The sequence below is a fragment of the Rhinatrema bivittatum genome, chromosome 3 (assembly GCF_901001135.1).
Source record: "Rhinatrema bivittatum chromosome 3, aRhiBiv1.1, whole genome shotgun sequence".
Lineage (NCBI taxonomy): Eukaryota > Metazoa > Chordata > Amphibia > Gymnophiona > Rhinatrematidae > Rhinatrema > Rhinatrema bivittatum.
This window is the reverse complement of record NC_042617.1, coordinates 472,324,350-472,347,542: the sequence shown is the minus strand read 5'-3', so window position 1 is coordinate 472,347,542 and position 23,193 is coordinate 472,324,350. Positions and strand designations below refer to the sequence as shown.

General features: G+C 40.5%; 1 protein-coding gene across 7 annotated transcripts in view; it reads left to right on the top strand.

Moving 5' to 3' along the window:
- PUM2 (pumilio RNA binding family member 2) overlaps window positions 1-23,193 on the top strand; it is a 427,826-nt gene that overhangs the window by 16,309 nt on the left and 388,324 nt on the right. For 5 of the 7 annotated variants that reach the window (XM_029595973.1, XM_029595977.1, XM_029595971.1 and 2 more), the window contains one exon: window positions 1,339-1,711. The exons of the other annotated variants lie outside the window; for them this stretch is intronic. In XM_029595973.1, the coding sequence (XP_029451833.1) occupies window positions 1,352-1,711 (360 nt within the window). In that variant the 5' untranslated portion in view covers window positions 1,339-1,351. Of the gene's footprint in view, window positions 1-1,338; window positions 1,712-23,193 lie in introns of those variants that run through there. 7 annotated transcript variants of the gene reach the window in all.

Below are 23,193 nucleotides of genomic sequence, written 5' to 3'. Positions count from 1 at the left end.
CAACCTTCAAGAATATTGATGTTCTTGAATTGTGATAGTGATTGTGGCTGTCTTTGCCTCTACTTGTGCCCTGGTCAAGGTGTGTTCTTGTGCTGAATAGAGCTGGCAGAAAGGTTGTAGCCCTACCCTTCCTCCTTCAATTTTTCTGCACCAGTCAGCTTGGTGGGAGACAGGATGGGGAGCGAAGTGAAAGCAGGAGCTGAGAGAGCAGTAAAGTATGGGGTATGTGAGTTGACTCTTCTAATTCTCCTTTGGTTGTTATACTTTTTTTTAAGTAGGCATGCACCTAATTTTTCATACCTCATGATCTGAAAAATATTTTCAGTCAGCTGTTTGCTTATGCTGTATTTATAATCTAAGTATATCAGTGTATTGGTTGTATGAGATTCTACAGATGTTCAAATTAGATGTAGTGGCTAAGTAGAAGGATCTTTTCAAAACTATAAACACTAATATTGCTTCAGGAATGAAACATATTGCATTGAAAAGAGGGCTACTTGGATTATTTTAACTATTTGTATTACATAATTTTTCGTAGTAATCTTTTTAAAAAGCATAAGTAACCATGAGGAGTCCCAACAAGGGTTGGTAACTTAATACATCATATTAAAGATAGCTGTTGTTTAAACAGATATGACAATTTATATTTTAATCTAGTGTGAGTTTTGATTGTATAATACAGAATTTTCTAAAATTGTAATGTACTGAAATACAAGGCGTGTCTTGCTGGAATCATAGGGTTGTGATTTTTTTTTTAAAGGCTTAGTTTATAGAGCAGATGCTTTAATATAGGTGTGCATAACCCTGATCCTCAAGGACTGTAACCAGGTCTGGTTTTAATAACCATAGTGAATAATCATGAGGAATATATATGTGATTTAGAGAAAAAAGTTAATTTGCATAGCTTGATTACCCTGAAAACCAGATTTCTTTTCAGCCTCTCAGGACTGAAGCTGTGCACTCCATGCTTTAACACAAGTAGAACCTTAAATTTGTGTTTTTGCTGTCTCAACTTTTATATTATAAATCCCAATTATATAAGTTAAGAGGAAGCAGAAATTCCTAAGAGTACAGTCTTAGGAATAAGTAAGTTCAAAACCAAAAAACTGTACATAAATGGCAGAGGCAGGAGTACATTTCAAAAATATTTTAGAAGGCATCAGAGGGTATAACAGCATTTATTTCCTTTCGATTCCTCTGCGTTCTTTATTAAGTATTTTTTATATGTCCCACCTCTGCCCCACCATGTTTTGAATTCTATTAATGTTTTTTAAGGAAAGTCTTGTGGGGGGTAAACTTCTAAAATTGTATCAAGACCTTTTTTTATTTTTTTTGTAGGTTTCTACGTGGAATGAGCATTCCATGTGTCGTAGGGATGAATGAAGTGGCCTGGCAGGAGACCAGAGGAATGATGCATGCAAGCAGTGGTCAGGAACCTGGTGGGGTTGGAGTAGGGGTTGTCCCAACTGGCGGAGCAACGGCAGGGCCAGGTCCTGGCGCCTCAATGCCCCATTCAGGTGGAAACAATCCCCATGCCATCCCTGCAGCTGCAGTGTCAGGTGCCTCCAGTGCTCAGGGACCCCTCAGTGGACGGTCTCAGGATGATGCCACAGTTGGATATTTCTTCCAGAGGCAAGCTGGTGAGCAGCTGAGTGGCTACTCCAGCAAGCACCGCTGGCCCACAGGAGATAGCGTTCATATAGAGCACTCGGTAGGTAGTTTATTTGCTTTCATTCATAAGCTTTTGACGTTTGGTGGTCTTACGTCTATGTGCTTTTTAGAAAGGTGTTATGATTTAAGTCTTTTTCTACGTGGAGGGTATGATACTCAGGATAAAGAACAGTGTTCCTTATTCATATTTTTTTAATGCTGTCTGAGCTCAGGTGTCTGTGCTGATAGCCATCAGCCATCATGTGAGCAAGGTAATGTGAAGATCAGCATAAAAACAGTGCATCATTATTGGCTGTAATTTTATGCCTTTCTTGAAATAGCATGTTAGCACACTTTGAAGTTCGAGTGTTTACTGCTCTTAATGTGGAGAATCGGCCTTGTTGTGTAAATTTACTGGCCGCAATTCTTGGAAAGTATGCATTCTGTACATCTCCATGTCGTTGTAACACTCCCTGCCTCTGAATTCAGTTTTCCACATTGTTTGGTCCTTTCATTTTGACTGCATAGTAGTCAGGATTATTGTGATAGTGTGATCCCTTTTTCTTAATGTGAAGTAAAAAAAAAATCGCAGGTTAAAAAAGTAAACACGGGTATGTCTGTAAATATTCTTGAGGGATCCTCCAAGCATTGTCCCAGTCCTTGTTCTGGTTTTCTGTAACTGCCCTTAATTTGTGTTTGAATTGAGAGACTGTGGACATAAACTGTTTTATAAAAAGTTTAGTTTTATAAAAAGTGACACATACTTTTAACCCCCCCCCCCCCCCCCCCCCCCCCCAAAGCTGTCACTACATTTATTGAGATGACATTTTTAGGACTGGATTGACTACATCCCTTGCTCTGGCAATGTTTGGGTACTACTTTTGTTTCAAGATATCAGATAGCTGTATTCAGAGCAATTATAATTAAGTTTCTGAATTGTTAAAAACACATTTCTGTGCAGGTGCAAACATGCCGTATTGTATAAATTGTTTAGCCGCTGCCCTTCCCTCAAGAAGAGTAGGTTTGGACTCTTCAGAGAAAAAGTATATTATGAATTGCATGAGTCATTTGGCATTGTGTGATCTGTGATATAATGGGGATAGTAGGTTGCAGTACTTGGAAATCAAAACTTGATTTTTGTTGCACACCTTGCTTGAAATAGTAGCGGGAGTGGAAAATACTCAGGAAACTTGGGCATTTGCAAGTGTTTTTGGAAACAGGGCAAAAGAATAATTTTTCCTTGTTACATTTTTTTGCTGTCTTGTTCAAGTTTGAAAAATAAAGCAAACAATATTTTTAAACTTTTTTTTACTGTTTACAAAAAATCTTTGATTGCAATGATCTTGGCTTTTATAATTTTAAAGTTTCCATATTAGCAAATGTAAAGAATCTGCCAGTTTTTTTTTTTTTACCTTGTTTTGATTTGTTCAGATATAAATGATTCCTTTTCCCCTGCTAAACCAGACTATTACACTTAGGATTACCCCACTCCTTAACTGCTGGAGACAGAACACAACCCGTTTTTCCCCCATGACCTCACTTTGGCCATAAAAGGGGAGTGGTTGTAGGTCCTTACCAGAAGTCAGTCTCCTGCAAGCTGCAGACTGGTGTGGACGGACTGATTTTGCAGCTCTTAGTGTGCATCTCTGGTCTGGTAGAACCTTCAAAGCATCTGAGTCAACAAACTTGAGGGGTTGATTTCCCAAGGCTAACTGCCTCCCAGGTGTCCTCCCCCCCCCAAATGCTAGGCACCTAGGTATATAGGCTTCCCTGCTCCCGAGGGACTGAGGACAAACCCCCCCCCCCCCCCCCCCCCCCAATGAGGAACCAACTCCCTTTAGAGTAGAGGATCCTGAAAGACCTGGTACAAGCGCCTATCTAAGATTAGTGACTTGAGTTCCTTCTTTCCCCCCACCCCACCTCGTAAAGCTCCATCAGTCTATTGCTATTCTAAGTTAAAGCTTCATTAAAAAAAAAAAAGCCATGTCACGTGGCTGAAGTGAATTACAGAGCTGACAGAGGCAGAGCTGTGGCGATTCTGAGAACCATGACTTTCAGCAAGATCCAGAGCTGTCCTTATAGCTGTGACAGCTAATAGATCTGTTTGTTTATTTTTTTTCTGCGACTGCGGCAACCAGCAAAGATGCACCAGAAAAGGCTCAGCATTATCCTGACTGGCGTCTGCACAGGAGCACTATGGAGCTGGTGAGTTGGTCAGAGCCTTGGTCAGAGAGGTGTCGGCATAAGCCAGGGGAGGTAAACCAGAAATAGGCTGAAGAGCCATGGGAGTTTAAAAAAAAAAAAAAAAAGACTAACAAAGGGCTTCCTGCGATGCATCAAATCCATAGATGTTTTGCCTAAGGGGCAAAAAAGATGCCTAGCATTGCTGGCTCCTTCTGCCTCACATATGATGGACCAGATACAGCCATCTTGAAAGGACCAACTGGAGCGGAAGAAGCAGCATTGGGAGGAGGCTGGAAGATTTACTCCTGAGACACCCCTACTTCTGGGGGAAGAAGGGCAACTCCCGAGGCAGTTGGGTCCCCTAGCCCAAGGAGAGGAAAGAGACCCTAGAGAAGCCCCTGGGACAAAGTTCATAGGCCCAGAACAAGGTGTTGGCCCAGGCCCGGCTGTGGACACAGGGTCCCACCCTGTGGGATTTCGTCCAGATTTCGCCCTTTAAATGCACCAAGCTTTCTGCGCGATGTAGAAGCCAGATGGTGTAGCAGAAATGAGACCCCTGGACTAAGGATCCCTTGAAGGTAGGTGTGGGACTCATAAATGCCTTTGAAAGGCCCTAAAACTAAACCTTCCCCCTCCATGATGTCCACCCCAGACTGGAGAGGTGGAATGTACAGAGGTATATTCAATTCATAGTGCATCCCTGAGCTCCCAGAAGCAGTGCTCGTCGGAAGAGGAGGAAGAAAACTCAACTATAGCCAGATTATTCCAAAGAGAAGAGCTAGCAGTCCTCATCTTGATCATATAGGTGGCCTTAAAGATCTCAAACACTAGGATAGACGATTATTCGGATGGGACCCTCTCCTTGTAGAGGAATAACTAATAAAAAAAGGTGATGATCCCCCCTTGAATAGGTCCTTGGTGAGGCCTCACCTGGAGTATTATGTTCAGTTCTGAAGACAGCATCTCAAAAGAGTCAGAGACAGGATGGAGGCGGTTCAGAGAAGGGCGACAAAAATGGTGGGGTGTCTACATCAAATGACTTATGGAGAGAGGTTGAAGGACCTAAATATGTATACCCTGGATGAGAGGAGTTGCAGGGATGATATGATACGGACCTTCAGATACCTGAAAGGTTTTAATGATGCACAATCGCCAAACCGTTTCCAATGAAAAGAAATCAATAGAACTAGGAGTCACGTAATGAAACTCCAGGGAGGACAACTGAGAACCAACATCAGGAAGTATTTGTTCACGGAGAGAGTGGTGGATGCCTGGAATGCCCTTCCGGAGGAGGTGGTGAAGACCAAAACAGTGAAAGATTTCAAAGGTGTATGGGATAAACACCGTGTATCCTTAAAGGCTGGAATGGAAATGAAGAAAAGAATGCATGGAGGTAACTTGCTGGTGTGGCAGTTACTACCCTTATCCAGTAATTCTTCATACTGTTAATGCAATTCCATTATTGCTCTCTGCTTTAACGGCAGGGGGAACGGGGGAATTAGATTCAGACAGCAACCAACAAGGACATTGATTTCTACGTACTGGGAAAACAAGTAACTTGCTGTTGCTACCCTTAATCAATAAGCCTGATACTTTTTGATTCTACTCCAACATTGCTCTTTGCTTCAAAGGTAAGAGGTAACCGGGAATTGGACTCAGACATCAGCTAACAAGGGCCATGACTTTGACGATTTGGAAAACTAAGTATGAGGGTGACCTGTATGGTGCGGCAGATGTTGCCATGGGTTTGCTGGGCAGATTGGAAGGACCCTTTGGTCCTTTTCTGCCATCATATTCTATGTTTTTATAGATTGCGAACCACTTTGTCGGTAGTCCACTGACCTGCCCTACAATTATTACTTTCTAATGTTTAGGTTGAAGTTCATCTTTCCTTAACTAGTCCTGTGGCAAGAGTACAACAAGAAGATTAAAACCTATTTCCCTTTCTATTTATGATTTATCAAATTTTGACTTTGCTGATCCAACTTTTTTTCCTTTGAGTTTGCTGATCCAACTCATTAAAGAGATTTACTTTTTCTTGTATTTTTAAATTCTATCTTGTCTTTCCCCAATTATGCTGGTAAATTCTCATTCATGCCTTCTACCTGTTAGAACGATTATCAAGATTCAGGAAGGAGACTAGTTTTGGATCTTACCTTTCATACTTGAACCTTTTTGAATACTTGTTTCTGATGCTAATAGGTATGCTTGGAGGTCTATAATAGCAGTTCTTCATGTGCAATTTATAAAAGACCCATACTGCCTTCAGCTCTTGGAATATTCAATCTCAATGTAAGCTGATTTCTTATAGATAATTTGGTGAGCATAGTGGAGTTTTCTTCTTACAACTATTTGAGAACTTTATAGGGCTAGTTCTACAGTTCCAAACTGTAGGAGAGTGTGGGGAATGCAAGTTAATAATAGCTTGTATCTTATTCTATGTTAAAACTAGCCGTTAAGCCCTTAACAACGGGCTACATTTAAAAAAAATTTTTCGGTCCATTTCCTTCCCCCCTCATTCTCTCTTCCCCCTCTCCCTCCCCCTCATTCTCCCTTCCACCTCTATTCTCCCTCTCACCTCACTCTCTCCTCCCCTCCCAGCTCATTCACAACCCCTTCGGATGGCGCAGATGGAAGATCTCCGAGGGGGGAGGTTCCTCCCTCGTGCGCGCCGCCGCCGCTACTGGTTCTCGCTGCCTCCGCTACTGCTCCTCCCAGCGCCATTTTTGTTAACAGGCAAGCTCTGACTGATGTGCTCGCCCGCGCATGTGCGTTAGAGCTGCTCTCTACTGTGCATTTGCGGCATGTCGGTCAGGGCTCCTTTATCTAGTAGATTTTTTCAATATCAAGTTTGTCTCCTGTAGTATTCTTTGTTGTTCTTTACTCTCAGTAGCTTGTGCTGTATTGTTGCAAATTTTTATCTACACATTCTGCTGACATTTTTATGTTACAGTCTCTTAGTCAGAGAGGTATTCAGTTTTACTTCATTTTCCTTTAAGGAAGGTTGCTTTAGCACATTTGTCCGGGCCAAATGTCATCCTGTTATCTGAGAAAATCTTCACTTCTCAGAGTTCTGCTACGTGAGGATCACAGGAGCATTAAAACTTTGTCATCTACAAATAATAGGTGCAGTGTTATCTGTGGATGATTAGTGTTGCTTGGATTAAGGCTAAATCCCTAACCCAAGGAGTTAATAAGAGCACTTGGTGGATTCAGTGCCAGACAAAACAGGAGTGGTGATAGAGAATCTCCCTGAAATATTCCTTGCTGGATCTTGATGTTAGAAATGACACATTGTCCATTTTAATAGTTCATATGGCATGTAGTCTGCCACTTTTTTTAATGGTAAACTTGATGTACACAGTCCAGGCTTCACTGTTTACATTTCAAGGCAAATTATTATCCAAAAACTGTAGAATGCTATCTTTTGTGGTACTCATCTACCATGGACACCTCTGCACACAATGGTTTTAGTATTTTTTTTTCCCTCTGGTCCTTCCAAGGAAGTGTGTGTGCTCCTTTTTTTCTGACCTTCTGAACTTGTTGGCAGAATTCTCCTCAGTGATGATTTTTTTGCTACATAGTATTTTATCAGGTTTATTTCTGCAATATCAATAGATGGTCTTGTTGATTTTATCATGGTTGTTACTTTGGGTATCGGCCTGGGCACCAGCATACATATACCTAAAGAAATGACCCTTCTAATTCAAGAAATAATTTTGGGGACCTTCATGCATGGCTACCACATAACATACAATAAGGTTTGAGTGCATTTATGTAATCATTTGTCACCCTAAGTCCAATATAGTCCAGTACTTTTTTTTTTTTTTATTTTTGTTTAAATGCAAATAAAATGCCCAGTATTTATTATGCTTGATGTAACTCTTGGAAAGAGTGTTGTGATTCATATGAAATCCATGTTTTTCTTGTTGAACATCTGTATTTAGAAAAAAATCTGCCTTTGGGTCGTCATAGGTCTCCAGTAGTGATCCTGCACAAAAGTGACAGCCATTTTATATCACATACGTGTGACTACCAATGGGCAAAAAGCTTACTGCATTTGCTGATTGATCCAGCTACCATACACTCAAAAAGAATTATTGGAATTCTGCATTTCACCATATTGTATATTCACTTTCCTCATTCAATATCTAAGATGACATTGTATTAAATTATTAAGAACAGTATTGGATTTTTACATTGAAGTCTGTGCACTTGATCCTCCTTCACTCTAGTTTCCCATACATAATCTATAAATGTCAACTTAAGTTGGGATAAAGTGGGAAAACGCCATATAGTACTGTGCATTGAGTGCTTGATTATTTCCAGTTTTCAAACAGCTCCATTGTTCAATGAGCTGTACGCTACTCTCTCTCAATATGTCCTTTATACATTTTTGAACACTGACTTTGTATCACATAAACCACAAAAAATGTTAAGCAGTTGATGTTTACTTTTTGAACTATTTTAAACTTGGTTGTGGGATGTTTCCAAAATTTTCCTGGTTTGATTGCATATATCACAAAGCTGATGGGCTGTAGGTATCAAACTCCCCATACCTAGAAAATCGCATATTTCAGGTAATGTTGCATGTGTCACCAAATTTTTTTTTTTAATTTATTATTTATTGGTTTTCAATAATGAACAGTCATAATATTTAATATATCACGACATATCCAACCATCTAAATTTTCATAATACCGTACCCCTCCACTATATTTAATACAAAGAAAAATAATCCAAACAGGACTCTTGCAATTATTAAAGTAATACAATCAGGAATATAAGGAGATCCAAGATGTTAAAGGGAGCGTAAATCATATAGTTTCAAAAGTTATAAGAAATCTTTAAGGAGAGAATACTTTTATCATTTATGCCCAAACTACTGAGGTGCCACTGTCTCAGTTTGATAATTATCCAAAAAGGAACGTAAATGTAACAGATCATAGTATATATACTTATTATTATTTATATACATTAAACATTTGCAAGGGTATCTAATTGTAATTTTAGCTCCCAGCTGCCTTGCTTCTTGGCACATCTCCAACATCTGTTTCCTACAAAGTTGAGTACTTCTTGAAAGATCAGGATAAATTCTTATTTTCCCGCCATAGAAAAGCTTTTCTCTATTACGTAGGAAACACTTCAAAACAGAATCTCTGTCCATAGGAAAGACAAAAGTGCACAAAACAGTTCCCCGATACTCTATTTGTTCTGACATAGATGTTTCAAGAAAACCAGTCAAATCTACCCCTAGATCTAAGGGGGCATTTGGTTCTGTACGTGTAGTTTCAGTTCTTGATACAAAATAAATCTTTGAAATAGGTGGTATAGCTTCACTCGGAAATAAAAGGACTTCCAGCATATATTTTTTAATTTGATCACGTAATGGTACCAATTTTATAGAAGGAAAATTTAGTATCCTCAAATTTAAATATTTTTGAGAATTTTCCAGGGATTCCAGCTTGTTCAAAGTATTTGCCTCATTTTGTATTTGTTTCACTTGAGTATCTTGAATTTTGGTCATATTTAATTCAATTTCTTTGATTTTCTTCTCTTGAGCGTCCAGCACAGGTTTAATTTCGTTATCTTTTTGTTGAAGATTAGTCACTGCCACAGTTAAAGTGGAGATTGCCTTCTCCAAGGCAACTAAGGCATTCCACAAAACATCTAAGGTTATTTCTTGCGGTCTTCTTATCTTAAAACTGGGATCTGGGCTTACCTCCTTAGGTCGGCAGACCTCCGAGATTTTCTGGATTTCGTCTGCCGGTTCCTCTCCCCCACCGATGGCATTCATGGGCGTGTTCTCGTCCTCCGGACTCTGCTCAGTGGGTCTCCACTGATCTCTCCGCACTTCACGAGCCTCAACACCCGCCTTCTCCGACAGATTCTAACCCGGAAACAGCCGCTGCCTCCTGGGCTCCTGCTAACCCCTCCGGTCGCCGAGTCCAGGCCTGTTCCAGGTTCATGTCGTGGGTGGGGGGAGAGGGAGTATCGGGCGCCCCAGGACTTAGAGATATTGACGTGTCCAATGGCGTCTGGGCGCGCTCCCCAGCCGGCGCTGCGGACCTCCTCTCTGGGGTGGAAGTAATAGGCCCGTTGAAAAAGCCCTCAATCTTAGGTTGAAAGGGATCAGGCGAGGCGGCGACTGCGGACTCCAGTCTCACCCTCCCCTTCCTCTTTGTGTGAGGCATTCTATTCAAGAGGAAACTTCCGAATCGAGGAGCAGCTCTCAGCGCGTCCTCTCCTTAGGACGCCATCTTGGATCCGTCACCAAATTTTAATGTTGGTCCTCTAGAATAAGCACTTATAGGTGCTTCAACTGCTAAAGGCAGTTGAATGGAGCCCCTGATGGTAAGTCCTAGTACAAAGTTTGGAACATAGTGAGCTCCCTTTTTATGGACCTGCAAAGCATGTGAAAAATCTTACAAAAGAAATATAAGGCCTACTTTGACTCCTCATTGCTCCTGACCTACACTTTGATTCAGGCCCTGATTGGACCAGTAGTCATGGCCCTTAGTGCAAATCTTATACATATATGCTAAGAAGCTTTACAGGCAACTGGAAGCAAAGGTATAATTACATAAAGACACTATCACTTTTTATGCAAATTTTTGCCAATTTTCAGGTACAAATATCTACTGTGTAGGTTTTAATTCTTTCCTTTGTCATTTTAAAGAGAATCTTTTTTTTTTTTTCCCATTTTGGACCCAGTCTTGCTTTGGTCAGAATTAAGGCCCCATCATTTGCATGAGTGGGCGCACTGTTAAAAAGAGGCATCGTTGAAACTCTGCAGTGTAACATGCAATGAGCTAGAGATGTGAAATTTTACAGCGCAGCCAAGATGGCGCCGACAGGGTAGCATCGGGAGCCGTGAAGAGTTTACCTCAGATTTCCTGGAATTTTCTCGTTCTAAATGCCCCATTCTGCCAGGAAAAAGCGGGCTAGGGAGAAAGCTATCCCAGAGATACCTCAAACCACAAAAAACCCCCCAAAACGTAGCCAGAAGCTAGAAATAAGCTAGGAAATAAGCAGGGAAGAGCTCAGTAATCCACATTCCAGTGGGAACACTGAGAGGATCACCTTGCTGGTGGCTGAAAGGAATCAGTAAGTTTTTTGCTTGGGACATTGTCCTTTTTTAAAAGTATTGGGGCAAAATTAACTATCTGGGAATATTATTTAGTGTGTTTGTGCCTTTAATAGAAAGGCAGTGAATAAACAAGTTAGACTGTTTGTATTTTTAAATAGTCAATAAGGTAGCTAGTAAGCAGTAGGTAAATAGTCAATAAGGTAGCTAGTAAGCAGTAGGTAGTATGTTTATTTTTAATAGTCTGCAGAACTGAGTGTTCTGCAGGCTTTTAAAGAACTGAGTGTTTGTATTGAAAAAAAACCACAACCCCCCCCACCCAAAAAAAAATAAAATAGCCAGATGCTAGAAATAAGCTAGGAGCAGTGTATACCTAAGTAAAAAAGTTGAATAATTCAGGTCAGTTACTCACCTTGGAAAGGTGTTGAGGTAGTGTGATTGGGTTTGAATAGGGACCAACATTTGTTAATCGAGAGCAGTGAGTCACTCTGACTAACTGAAGTTAGACTGTTTGTCACCTGGATAGGATTTTAGACATTGCTGGGGAGGAGCCGGCTGTCGTGGTACATGTAGGCACCAACGACATAGGAAAATGTGGGAGGGAGGTACTGGAAGCCAAATTTAGGCTCTTAGGTAGAAAGCTTAAATCCAGAACCTCCAGGGTAGCATTCTCTGAAATGCTCCCTGTTCCACGCGCAGGTCACCAGAGGCAGGCAGAGCTCCGGAGTCTCAATGTGTGGATGAGACGATGGTGCAAGGAAGAGGGATTCAGTTTTGTTAGGAACTGGGGAACCTTTTGGGGAAGGGGAGTCTCTTCCAAAGGGATGGGCTCCACCTTAACCAGGGTGGAACCAGACTGCTGGCGCTAACCTTTAAAAAGGACAGAGAGCAGCTTTTAAACTAGAACAAAGGGGAAAGCCGACAGTCGCTCAGCAGCGCATGGTTCGGAGAGAGGTATCTTCAAAGGATACTAATGATGCATTAGAATTAGGACATCCCAACAGTGAGGTTCCAATAATTAGAAAAATAGTCCAAGTGCCTGTAACTAAAAACTCACCTGAGCTAAAATATTCTAACTTATCCCTATCAATTTAAAAAGCAGAATGAAAATTCAAACAAAAAACAAATTTTGAAATGTTTGTATGCTAATGCCAGAAGTCTAAGAAGTAAGATGAGAGAAGAATGTATAGCAGTGAATGATGACACAGACTTAATTGGCATCTCAGAGACATGGTGGAAAGAGGATAACCAATGGGACAGTGCTATACCGGGGTACAAATTATATCGCAATGACAGAGAGGAGCACCTGGGAGGAGGTGTGGCGCTTTATGTCCGGGATGGCATAGAGTCCAACAGGATAAACATCCTGCATGAGACTAAATACAAAATTGAATCTTTATGGGTAGAAATCCCTTGTGTGTCGGGGAAGACTATAGTAATAGGGGTATACTACCGTCCACCTGGTCAAGATGGTGAGACGGACAGTGAAATGCTAAGAGAAATTAGGGAAGCTAGCCAAATTGGTAGTGCAGTAATAATGGGAGATTTCAATTACCCAGTTCAGTCGGTGCAAGAAAGTATATATTCCCATTGAAGATTCAAGGTTATTTATTCAATATCAGAAGATCACAGTTCATTTATGAAAATCAGGCAACTCCATTTAAATACAATCGAACAGGATTTAAAGTCCCCCGACACGGTCCGTGTTTCGCGGGAGCTGCATCGGGAGGGACCACAGTAGTTTATTATCTACAATAAAATAACATTTATAAGCAATAGGACATACAAGGCTGCAGTTATCAAGTAAAGAGAAAAATGTATAGAGAATTCACAACATACCTTTGAATGTTATTTTAAGATTCACCCTAGGAGCGCAAGCGTCCTTTGACAGTGACAGCCATTTAAAGACAAAAAAGGCGCGAAGGAGCAACCCTCGCGAGATGCTGTGACGGGTCCACTGACACACATGTTGATTAATTAATAGAACAAGTGCCATTCTATCTCTTTATTAAGACCATTAGGAGATACCGTGTTCAAAGTAAAAATCCAGCGTTGCTCTTTTCGACCGAGAATCCTAGCGTAGTCTCCCCCTCGTTGAGGGCTAGATCAGACTATGAGGCCGAGGCTCTGAGGCAATTGGGGGACACTTCTTTTTATACACCACTGTCTATAGATCCTACGGAATCTTTACTGCTTGAAATCAAATCTCTGGTACAAATGGCTTTAGATGCACATATTATTACGAATAAGGAAGCCAAATTTTTGGTGACCACTCATCCTGTTAAGCCCTTTTTTTACACCCTGCCGAAGGTTCATAAATCCCTGACATGTCCACCTGGTCGCCCCATTGCATCCGGCATCGGATCCCTACTGGAGCCATTGTCTCAGTTTGTGGATGTTTTTTTAAGACCCATGGTACCTCATATTAAGTCTTATGTGAGGGATTCCTCCCATTTAATTTCCATCCTGGCCCAGGTGGAGTTTTCTCAGCCCACGATGTTCCTCATAACTTTGGATGTGGTATCACTCTACTCCAACATTCCACAACATGAGGCTCTCTCAGTAATTGAGAAATCCTTGAACTCCCGCCCTATGCCACATCGGGTTACCACCTCTTTTCTAATTCAACTCGCAGAGATTGCCTTAACAAAAAACTTCTTCCAGTTTCAGGACAAAACTTACCAACAAATCAAAGGGACCGCAATGGGGGCAACGATGGCACCTAGTTTAGCATGCTTATATATGGATGATTTTGAGACATCTCATATTTACACCTCAGAATGGTCCCAATTCATCCATACATGGCTCCGCTACATAGACGACGTGCTTATTATCTGGACGGGCACAGATATGCAGTTTTTTGTTTTTTTGGACTGGGTTAACTCTATCAATCCACATATTCAATTTGATTTCAATATCCATCCCACACAAATATCTTTTCTGGATGTCCTCATCACCTGGACAGTTGACCATTTTGAAACTTCCTTATTCCGTAAAAACACGGATCGTAATACCTTACTTGCTTACAGTAGTTGTCACCCCAGGGCTCTGCGTGACAACATTCCCACGGGACAATTTCTAAGACTCCGTCGACTCTGTTCTGATCGTGCTGACTTTCTTGTCCAAGCTCAGCATTTGACTGCCCGTTTCCTAGAAAGGGGTTATCCATCCAGGGTTATAAAAAGAGCATTTAAGAGAGCTCTTTACACGCATCGAGAATGGCTGTTCACATCTCCCACTGATAATGTTGAAACAACCCTGAACTGTATTCTCCCCTTCTCTGTGGTTGGAAGAACGATTGCTACGATGATTAAAAGACATTGGTCAGCCCTTTCTCTTAATGATTTAATGCGGGGATCATTAAGCTTTACCTTCAAAAGAGGCACGAATTTGCGGGACCGTTTAGTGAACACTGTGGACCATTCCACCGTTTCACGACTCACTAGAGATGGGCAACACTCCCCTTATGGCCATTGTACGATGTGTCAACACACAGAAATATGTACAGAATTTATACATCCCCAGACAGGTCGGGTATTTAAATTATTTTCCAATACAGACTGTACCACCAGGGGGGTTGTGTATGTAGTGAAATGCCCCTGCCCGCTATTATATGTGGGTAAAACTTCCCGCATGATTAAGACCAGAATTATAGAACATTGTAGCAACATTAGCTCTTCTAGAGCCGATGAACCTTTAGTTTCTCATTGGCTCCAGGCCAGTCATCCGATTGGTGCCCTCTCTTTTCTAGTATTGGAGGTGGTCTCTAGCCCTCAACGAGGGGGAGACTACGCTGGGATTCTCGGTCGAAAAGAGCAACGCTGGATTTTTACTTTGAACACGGTATCTCCTAATGGTCTTAATAAAGAGATAGAATGGCACGTTCTATTAATTAATCAACATGTGTGTCAGTGGACCCGTCACAGCATCTCGCGAGGGTTGCTCCTTCGCGCCTTTTTTGTCTTTAAATGGCTGTCACTGTCAAAGGACGCTTGCGCTCCTAGGGTGAATCTTAAAATAACATTCAAAGGTATGTTGTGAATTCTCTATACATTTTTCTCTTTACTTGATAACTGCAGCCTTGTATGTCCTATTGCTTATAAATGTTATTTTATTGTAGATAATAAACTACTGTGGTCCCTCCCGATGCAGCTCCCGCGAAACACGGACCGTGTCGGGGGACTTTAAATCCTGTTCGATTATATTTAAATGGAGTTGCCTGATTTTCATAAATGAACTGTGATCTTCTGATATTGAATAAATAACCTTGAATCTTCAATGGGAATATATACTTTCTTGCACCGACTGAACTGAGTACTTGCTTATGTGCAAGGTTAGCTTCTATGTCATATTAGATTTCAATTACCCCAATATTGACTCGGTAAATGTTTCATCAGGACAAGCTAGAGAGATAACATTCCAGGACGGAATAAATGATAGCTTTATGGAACCGACGAGAGAGGGAGCAATTTTAGATCTAATTCTCAGTGGAGCACAGGACTTGGTGAGAGAGGTAATGGTGGTGGGGCCGCTTGGCAATAGTTATCATAATATGATCAAATTTGATTTAATGACTGGAAGAGGAACAGTGTGCAAATCCAAGGCTCATGCTAAATTTTCAAAAGGGAAACTTTGATAAAATGAGAAAAATTATTAGAAAAAACCTGAAAGGAGCAGCTACAAAAGTAAAAAATGTCCAAGAGGCGTGGTCTTTGTTAAAAAAAAAAAAAAAACAAAAAAAAAAAAAACATTCTAGAAGCACAGTCTAGATGTATTCCACACATTAAGAAAGGTGGAAAGAAGGCAAAACGATTACCGGCATGGTTAAAAGGGGAGGTGAAAGAAGCTATTTTAGCCAAAAGATCTTCATTCAAAAACTGGAAGAAGGATCCAACAGAAGAAAATAGGATAAAGCATAAACGTTGGCAAGTTAAATGTAAGACATTGATAAGACATTGATAAGACATTGATAAGACATTGATAAGACATTGATAAGACATTGATAAGATTATCTTTGAGCTCAAAAATTCACTTTATTTCATATATATTAGGCATTGCTTATATTTATATTTATTGCTACGTTAAATAGTTATACTTCTTATATAAAATATTATATTTCTTTATTTATTACCAGTTAAAATATTATCACTTTATTTAGCACTATGTTAAATTGTCAACCAGTTATACTGTTCCATATGTTATACGGTTCCATGTAAAGCTCCGCTATCTGTTGAGCAGTTCTTCGTTTTATGTAAACCGGAGTGATTTGTAGTCCCTACTAGAACTTCGGTATATAAAAATTAAAAATAAATAAATAAATAAGACAGGCTAAGAGAGAATTTGAAAAGAAGTTGGCTGTAGAGGCAAAAACTCACAGTGAAAACCTTTTTAAATATATCCGAAGCAGAAAGCCTGTGAAGGGAGTCAGTTGGACCGTTAGATGATCGAGGGGTTAAAGGGGCACTTAGAGAAGATAAGGCCATCGCGGAAAGATTAAATGATTTCTTTGCTTCGGTGTTTACTGAAGAGGATGTTGGGGAGGTACCCGTAATGGAGAAGGTTTTCATGGGTAATGATTCAGATGGACTGAATCAAATCACGGTGAACCTAGAAGATGTGGTAGGCCTGATTGACAAACTGAAGAGGAGTAAATCACCTGGACCGGATGGTGTACACCCCAGAGTTCTGAAGGAACTAAAAAAATGAAATTTCAGACCTATTAGTAAAAATTTGTAACCTATTATTAAAATCATCCATTGTACCTGAAGACTGGAGGATAGCAAATGTAACCCCAATATTTAAAAAGGGCTCCAGGGGTAATTTGGGAAACTACAGACCGGTTAGCCTGACTTCAGTGCCAGGAAAAATAGTGGAAAGTGTTCTAAACACCAAAATCACAGAACATATAGAAAGACATGGTTTAATGGAACAAAGTCAGCATGGCTTTACCCAGGGCAAGTCTTGATTCACAAATCTGCTTCACTTTTTTGAAGGAGTTAATAAACATGTGAATAAAAGTGAACCGGTAGATGTAGTATACTTGGATTTTCAGAAGGCGTTTGACAAAGTTCCTCATGAGAGGCTTCTAGGAAAAGTAAAAAGTCATGGGATAGGTGGTGATGTCCTTTCGTGGATTGCAAACTGGCTAAAAGACAGTAAACAGAGTAGGATTAAATGGACAATTTTCTCAGTGGAAGAGAGTGGACAGTGGAGTGCCTCAGGGATCTGTATTGGGACCCTTACTTTTCAATATATTTATAAATGATCTGGAAAGAAATACGATGTGTGAGATAATCAAATTTGCAGATGACACAAAATTGTTCAGAGTAGTTAAATCACAAGCAGATTGTGATAAATTGCAGGAAGACCTTGTGAGACTGGAAAATTGGGCATCCAAATGGCAAATGAAATTTAATGTGGAATAAGTGCAAGGTGATGCATATAGGGAAAAATAACCCATGCTATAATTACACAATGTTGGGTTCCATATTAGGTGCTACAACCCAAGAAAGAGATCTAGGCATCATAGTGGATAACACATTGAAATCGTCGGTTCAGTGTGCTGCGGCAGTCAAAAAAGCAAACAGAATGTTGGGAATTATTAGAAAGGGAATGGTGAATAAAACGGAAAATGTTAATGCCTCTGTATCGCTCCATGGTGAGACCGCAACTTGAATACTGTGTACAATTCTGGTCGCCGCATCTCAAAAAAGATGTAATTGCGATGGAGAAGGTACAGAGAAGGGCTCCCAAAATAAGGGGAATGGAACAGCTCCCCTATGAGGGAAGACTAAAGAGGTTAGGACTTTTCAGCTTGGAGAGGAGACGGCTGAGGGGGGATATGATAGAGATGTTTAAAATTAAGAGAGGTCTAGAATGGGTAGATGTGAATCGGTTATTTACCCTTTCGGATAGTAGAAAGACTATTGGGCACTCCATGAAGTTAGCATGGGGCACATTTAAAACTAATTGGAGAAAGTTCTTTTTTACTCAACGCACAATTAAACTCTGGAATTTGTTGCCAGAGGATGTGGTTAGTGCAGTTAGTATAGCTGTGTTTAAAAAAGGGTTGGATAAGTTCTTGGAGGAGAAGTCCATTACCTGCTATTAAGTTCACTTAGAGAATAGCCACTGCCATTAGCAATGGTAACATGGAATAGACGTAGTTTTGGGGTAATTGCCAGGTTCTTATGGCCTGGATTGGCCACTGTTGGAAACAGGATGCTGGGCTTGATGGACCCTTGGTCTGACCCAGTATGGCATTTTCTTATGTTCTTATGGGTGCCCACGTCCTTCGTGGGGCTCAAACATCGGGAGTAGAGTCACGGGGGCAGGGAACCATGGAGGAGGAGCTGAGTTCCCAGCAGGACTAAGATACAATGTTGCCCCGATGGTGAGGGAGGCGCCGATGAACCCAGCCATGCTGAGAGACCCGGATGAGAACCTGGTTGTGCCGACTGCCGAAGTCGCAGACAGAGAAGAAAACCAGGCAGGGAGTTCGTTCCCAGGAGGAGACAGCATGGGCGCTGTGCCTGGGAGGCATGTAGAGGTTGCTGGCAGCCCAGATGTAGGAGAATTCAGGTTGAGCATACCTGGCAGCTCTTCAACACCTCAAAAGATAAGTCCTAGGTTTACTTTGGTAAAACCAAATAACACTTGAATCGCTTTGGGAAGCTATTGAAGGTCTGGGAAACTTGATTATTAAACAATTAGAACCAGTAGCTGTAAAATTGGAAGATCATGAAGTCCAATTAAAAATATTGGAAAATACAGCCAAGGTACTAAATCAGCAAACTTCCGAAATAAAGGTATCAGCGAATTCATATAAGACTAAGTATGATCTCTTGGTTAAAGATATGACTTTATTGAATAAAATGGAGAATGTTTTGAAAGGCAGAAATCTCCACCTGGTGAGTTTCCCAAGAGTACCACATATTTTACCCAGAGATATGTTTAACAAATACTTAATGGAAATTTTGAAAGTAAAGCAAGAAATTATTCCACCATTAGTCCGGGCGTTCTATGTAACGTTTGGCAGAAAGTCGAGAGAGAGTCTTAATGGAACAGTATAGCATAATATCCTGGAATCCCCAGAAGACCGAGGGGGAGAAGTAGTCACCGCTACTGGTTTAAATATTACTGATTTACTGGAAACATTGGATGAAGTACAAGCAATGCCTGCAACTATGATTGTGACATTTGCTTTGGAACCGGACAAGGAATGGGTGTTAAAACTCTTCTTTAAACACCGGTTAGAACCTTTCATGAAAATGCAAGTCAGAATTTACCCAGACGTATCAAAAACAACACAGAAGAAAAGAAAACAATTCTTATTACTTAGACCCCAGGCCTTGCAGATAGGGGCATTTTTTATGCTCAAATTTCCCTGTAAATGTTACATTAAATAGAAAAGAGAGGAATTCTCTTTATATCTTCCCTCTCAACTGACGCAGTTCCTATGTGATAAAAGTAAAGTAGTTAATTGAAGAGCTGCTAATGTTCTCTCCTTGGATATCCTAATATGTCTGAGATTGTCCTCCCTCCTGAATATGTTGAGACCCCAAAGGTTGTTACTGTTTCTTTATTTTGTTTTTATTTCTTTTGTGTAAAAAATTGGTAAATTTAAACTTGAAACTCTTTATTGTGGACTTAAAACGTATAAGTATATACTTTATTTGTGTTAATGTCCTTTTATTGTAAGAGAATTGTATTCTGATTTAATATTGTATACATTTATTTGGAGTCAAGTTGGTTTTTAATGTAAATTAAAAAAAAATTAGAAAAGTTATAAAAAAAAACAAAACTTTACAGTGCGGCAAAGCTTGTTGTGCTTACCATGCTTGTAGCTTATGACACATCTTGCTTCAACATACTTTATAAATAACCCCTCAAAATGGACATTTTATTGTGCTCTTATTTACTGCATGCAAGCCTGAACATGCAAAAGTATCACCTTCGCAAGGATCTATGGTGATGTCATGTTAGTGTGTTCTGGCAGATATTTTGAGAACATGCCCTGACCTGACACACCATTGTGCTTTGTGTCCCTAGTAGTATCACATTTTTCTTTGTGCCAAAGGAGGACATTGAAGCGATCAGATCTGTTCAGGATTATAGGTTTAGCAAAGGTCATATAGTTACTGGCACAAGGGAAGATCATCAATTCAAGCCCATTGATGCAACTAAAATCTGAATTAGCAAAATTTCGAATGATGCCACCTCATTCATTGCAAGTGTTCTAGAACATGAATGTGAATATTTTCATGCCCTTAAAGTATACAGCTTCCAATCTGGTCAGTATTTAGCTTGCATCTATCATAAATCCTGGTGGATTGGCCATATATCAAAGTCTCAACAATTTCTTGCACCTCCAAGGGCCTGCCAGGTCATTTTACTGGCTGCCCCATAGAGACCTCTGGGTTCCAGAAGAGCACATTATTCCTACCCTTGATGCACTCATAACTTCATCAGAAAAGCAGTAGTACATTTATTCACAAGCCACTTCGTCACACGTTGATGGGACATTCTAAAGCATGTGCAAGGAAGAAAAATCATTAAGTGAATTTTTGTGAAATCTGCAGTTTAAGCAATGCTCGTATGTAGTGTCTTTTTTTCGTGTTGTGCGTAAATAAAAGCTTGGAAACCTGTGGTTGGTACCTTGTCTGGAATGGCCCCTAGGCAATGGGATTCTCAATTTTGATGAATTGGCAGTGGCTCAGTCACCACTGAACAATGCAAGGTAACTAATAGGTGTACAAAGTTTTGTCTAAACAAATGTGTCAAAAGCTAAAAGTATGATAAGAACAGTAAACTGAGCTGCATTGTAAAATTCACATCTCCAGCTTATTTGCATGTTTCACAGTTGGGTGCCAAAGATGGCTCTTTTTAATATAGTGCATTCATACATGCAAATGCTGCTTGTTTTTGGGACAGTAATTCTGACCAAAGCAAGGCTGGGTCCAAGATGAAACAGGGTGATTTTTGTAGCAAAAAAGGTGCTCTTTCAAATGACATTAGAAAGAAAAAAAACTTTGAAAACTATATGGTACAGACATTTGCACTAAAAAAAAAAAAAAAAAAAAAAGACAATTTGCATAAAAAGGTGACATATCTTTATGTAACTATATCTTTGCTTTCAGTTGGCTGCAAAGCCTCCTGGTGCAAATCCTAAATGCACGTCAAGGGCCATGACTATTTATCCAGTTACAGTCTGAATCGAAGTATATATCAGGGAAACGAGGAGTCAAAGTAGGCCTTAAATTTCTTTTGTAAAGTTTTTCACGTAGTTCGCTGACCCATGAAAAGGGTGGCAAGCTCATGTTAGGTTCTAAATTTTGCATAGGAACTTAGCACCAGAGGTTTTTGTAATCCACAAAATTTCAGCCCCTAACGGGTTGTTTGGCTGTAGTGCCCGGATATATTGGCTGTTTTCTGTTGAGTGGAACACAGTACTCTGAGTGACCTTCATTCAGCTACTTCTATCTCTTGAACCAGTGGAGATCCAACTGAAAAATGTTGCATTGTTTTGTTTGAGACCCTAGTGAACATCCACACAAAATGTTATTCAATTTAAAGGTCAAGCATGAATGATTTTCTAAATTGGTCCACGTGACATGGAGTGTCCTCTTTGTAAACCCTCTTGATATAAATATAGGGTTTGTGGCATAAAAATAGCAGTAAATTATCTTTTATCTTCAGGGTTCCATGTAATTATTGCTTCCTTTTTTTTTTTTTTCATCAACTTCTGTGGTCTTTCTCCTCCTGATACAATGGGTTCATGGTCAGGGTCGTCATAGTCTGTTAGCTGAATTAGAGATGTTGCCTTTACCTGAAGGATGTGCACTTTTTCTCCATCATTAGCCCTAGTGCTTAAGCTAAGGGTGGATACCATTTTATCCTGGGTGACATGCTGCTAGTAGGAGTTTTTGTTTTGCCTTTTCATACCTCAGTAGTAGCTGTCTGTTAGCTTGCAGAGAGTTGGTATAGAGGTTACACAACGAGATCACTGCATGAAGGTACTTGGCTAGACTTGGAGAGATTTATTCTTTTCTGTCCCTCCTCAGAAATGTACAGTTATTAGTTATGGACATTGCTGCAGATCCCTACTTTTGCTATTAAAATATGCTGGTGATTCTGCAGGGAGACAAATGTATTTTTTTCCTACAACTAATTTGATTATTTTTTGCCTTTTAGTATTGATGTTGTGTACATTAGATTCCTTTTTACATTAATTGATAAATTAGCAGATAAATTGCAAGGAATTCATCCCTAAAGAATTACTTGATTGGTGGAGCTATGCATCTGTACTTATTCGTAGGAAAGAATTAATAGTTGAAATGTTATGAGGTGTACTGAGTGAGATTGTGGCTTGAAAGTACAGAACAGGCAAACTTTGTATGATAGAGGATCCAGATGTTTTACAATGCATATGTCCTATGGAAATGCACATGAAATTAAACATGGGCAAAAGTGTCCATGGCAAAACAGTTTCATAGCAAATGATCATGCTTTTTGCACAATGCTCTTAACAGTGGGAGTGCTTGAACTTTTTTTCAGTATTGTGCATTGTGAAATATTTATATATGATTTGGTTTTCCATTTGTTTTGCAATCTGCCTTTTGTTTTCCTAATGAACAGCATAGTTTACCTGAGCTGCTTATTCCTGGAGATCATCTTTAAATCTATGTGAAATTGGTAGAACTTGAGTTCCTGTGTTGCGATTTTACTTCATCCCAGTGGAATATGTTCTTTGACTAACATCTGTATTACTGTTGCGACCGTTGCTGCCTGACGTCTCCACTCCGCCCACCTTACCTCTTTTGCGACTCCCTCTTTGGTTGATGGAAGTTTGGCTGCCGCGGCGTCATTTTGCTGACCTCTGGCGTTCCCGGACCGGCTAGACGCTGCCTTTCGCCATGCTTTCTTGAAGCCTAAGGGGGTGCGCGCGGCCCCGGCTCAAGTACCAGCTGTGGCGTGAACCTCAGGGGCGTCCCCCTGAGATGATGTATCCGGTGAGGATGACTTAAGGTCTTCGTTTTTGCTAGCTATTCGAGTTAGCAAGGACTTTCTCCAGGTATCGCTGCAGATGGGATTAGCTCTCTGCATACCTTGCTACTCTGCCTTCTCGGACTTTACCAGGGGTACCCGCTCCTCGGGGGCCTCGCTCTCTCTTGCTTTTCAGGTCGCAGTCTGGAACTGGTACTTGCTCCTCGAGGGCCCACGTTCCCGGACCTGCTACCGAATACTACTTCTGCCAGGAAGTCACCGCTGCC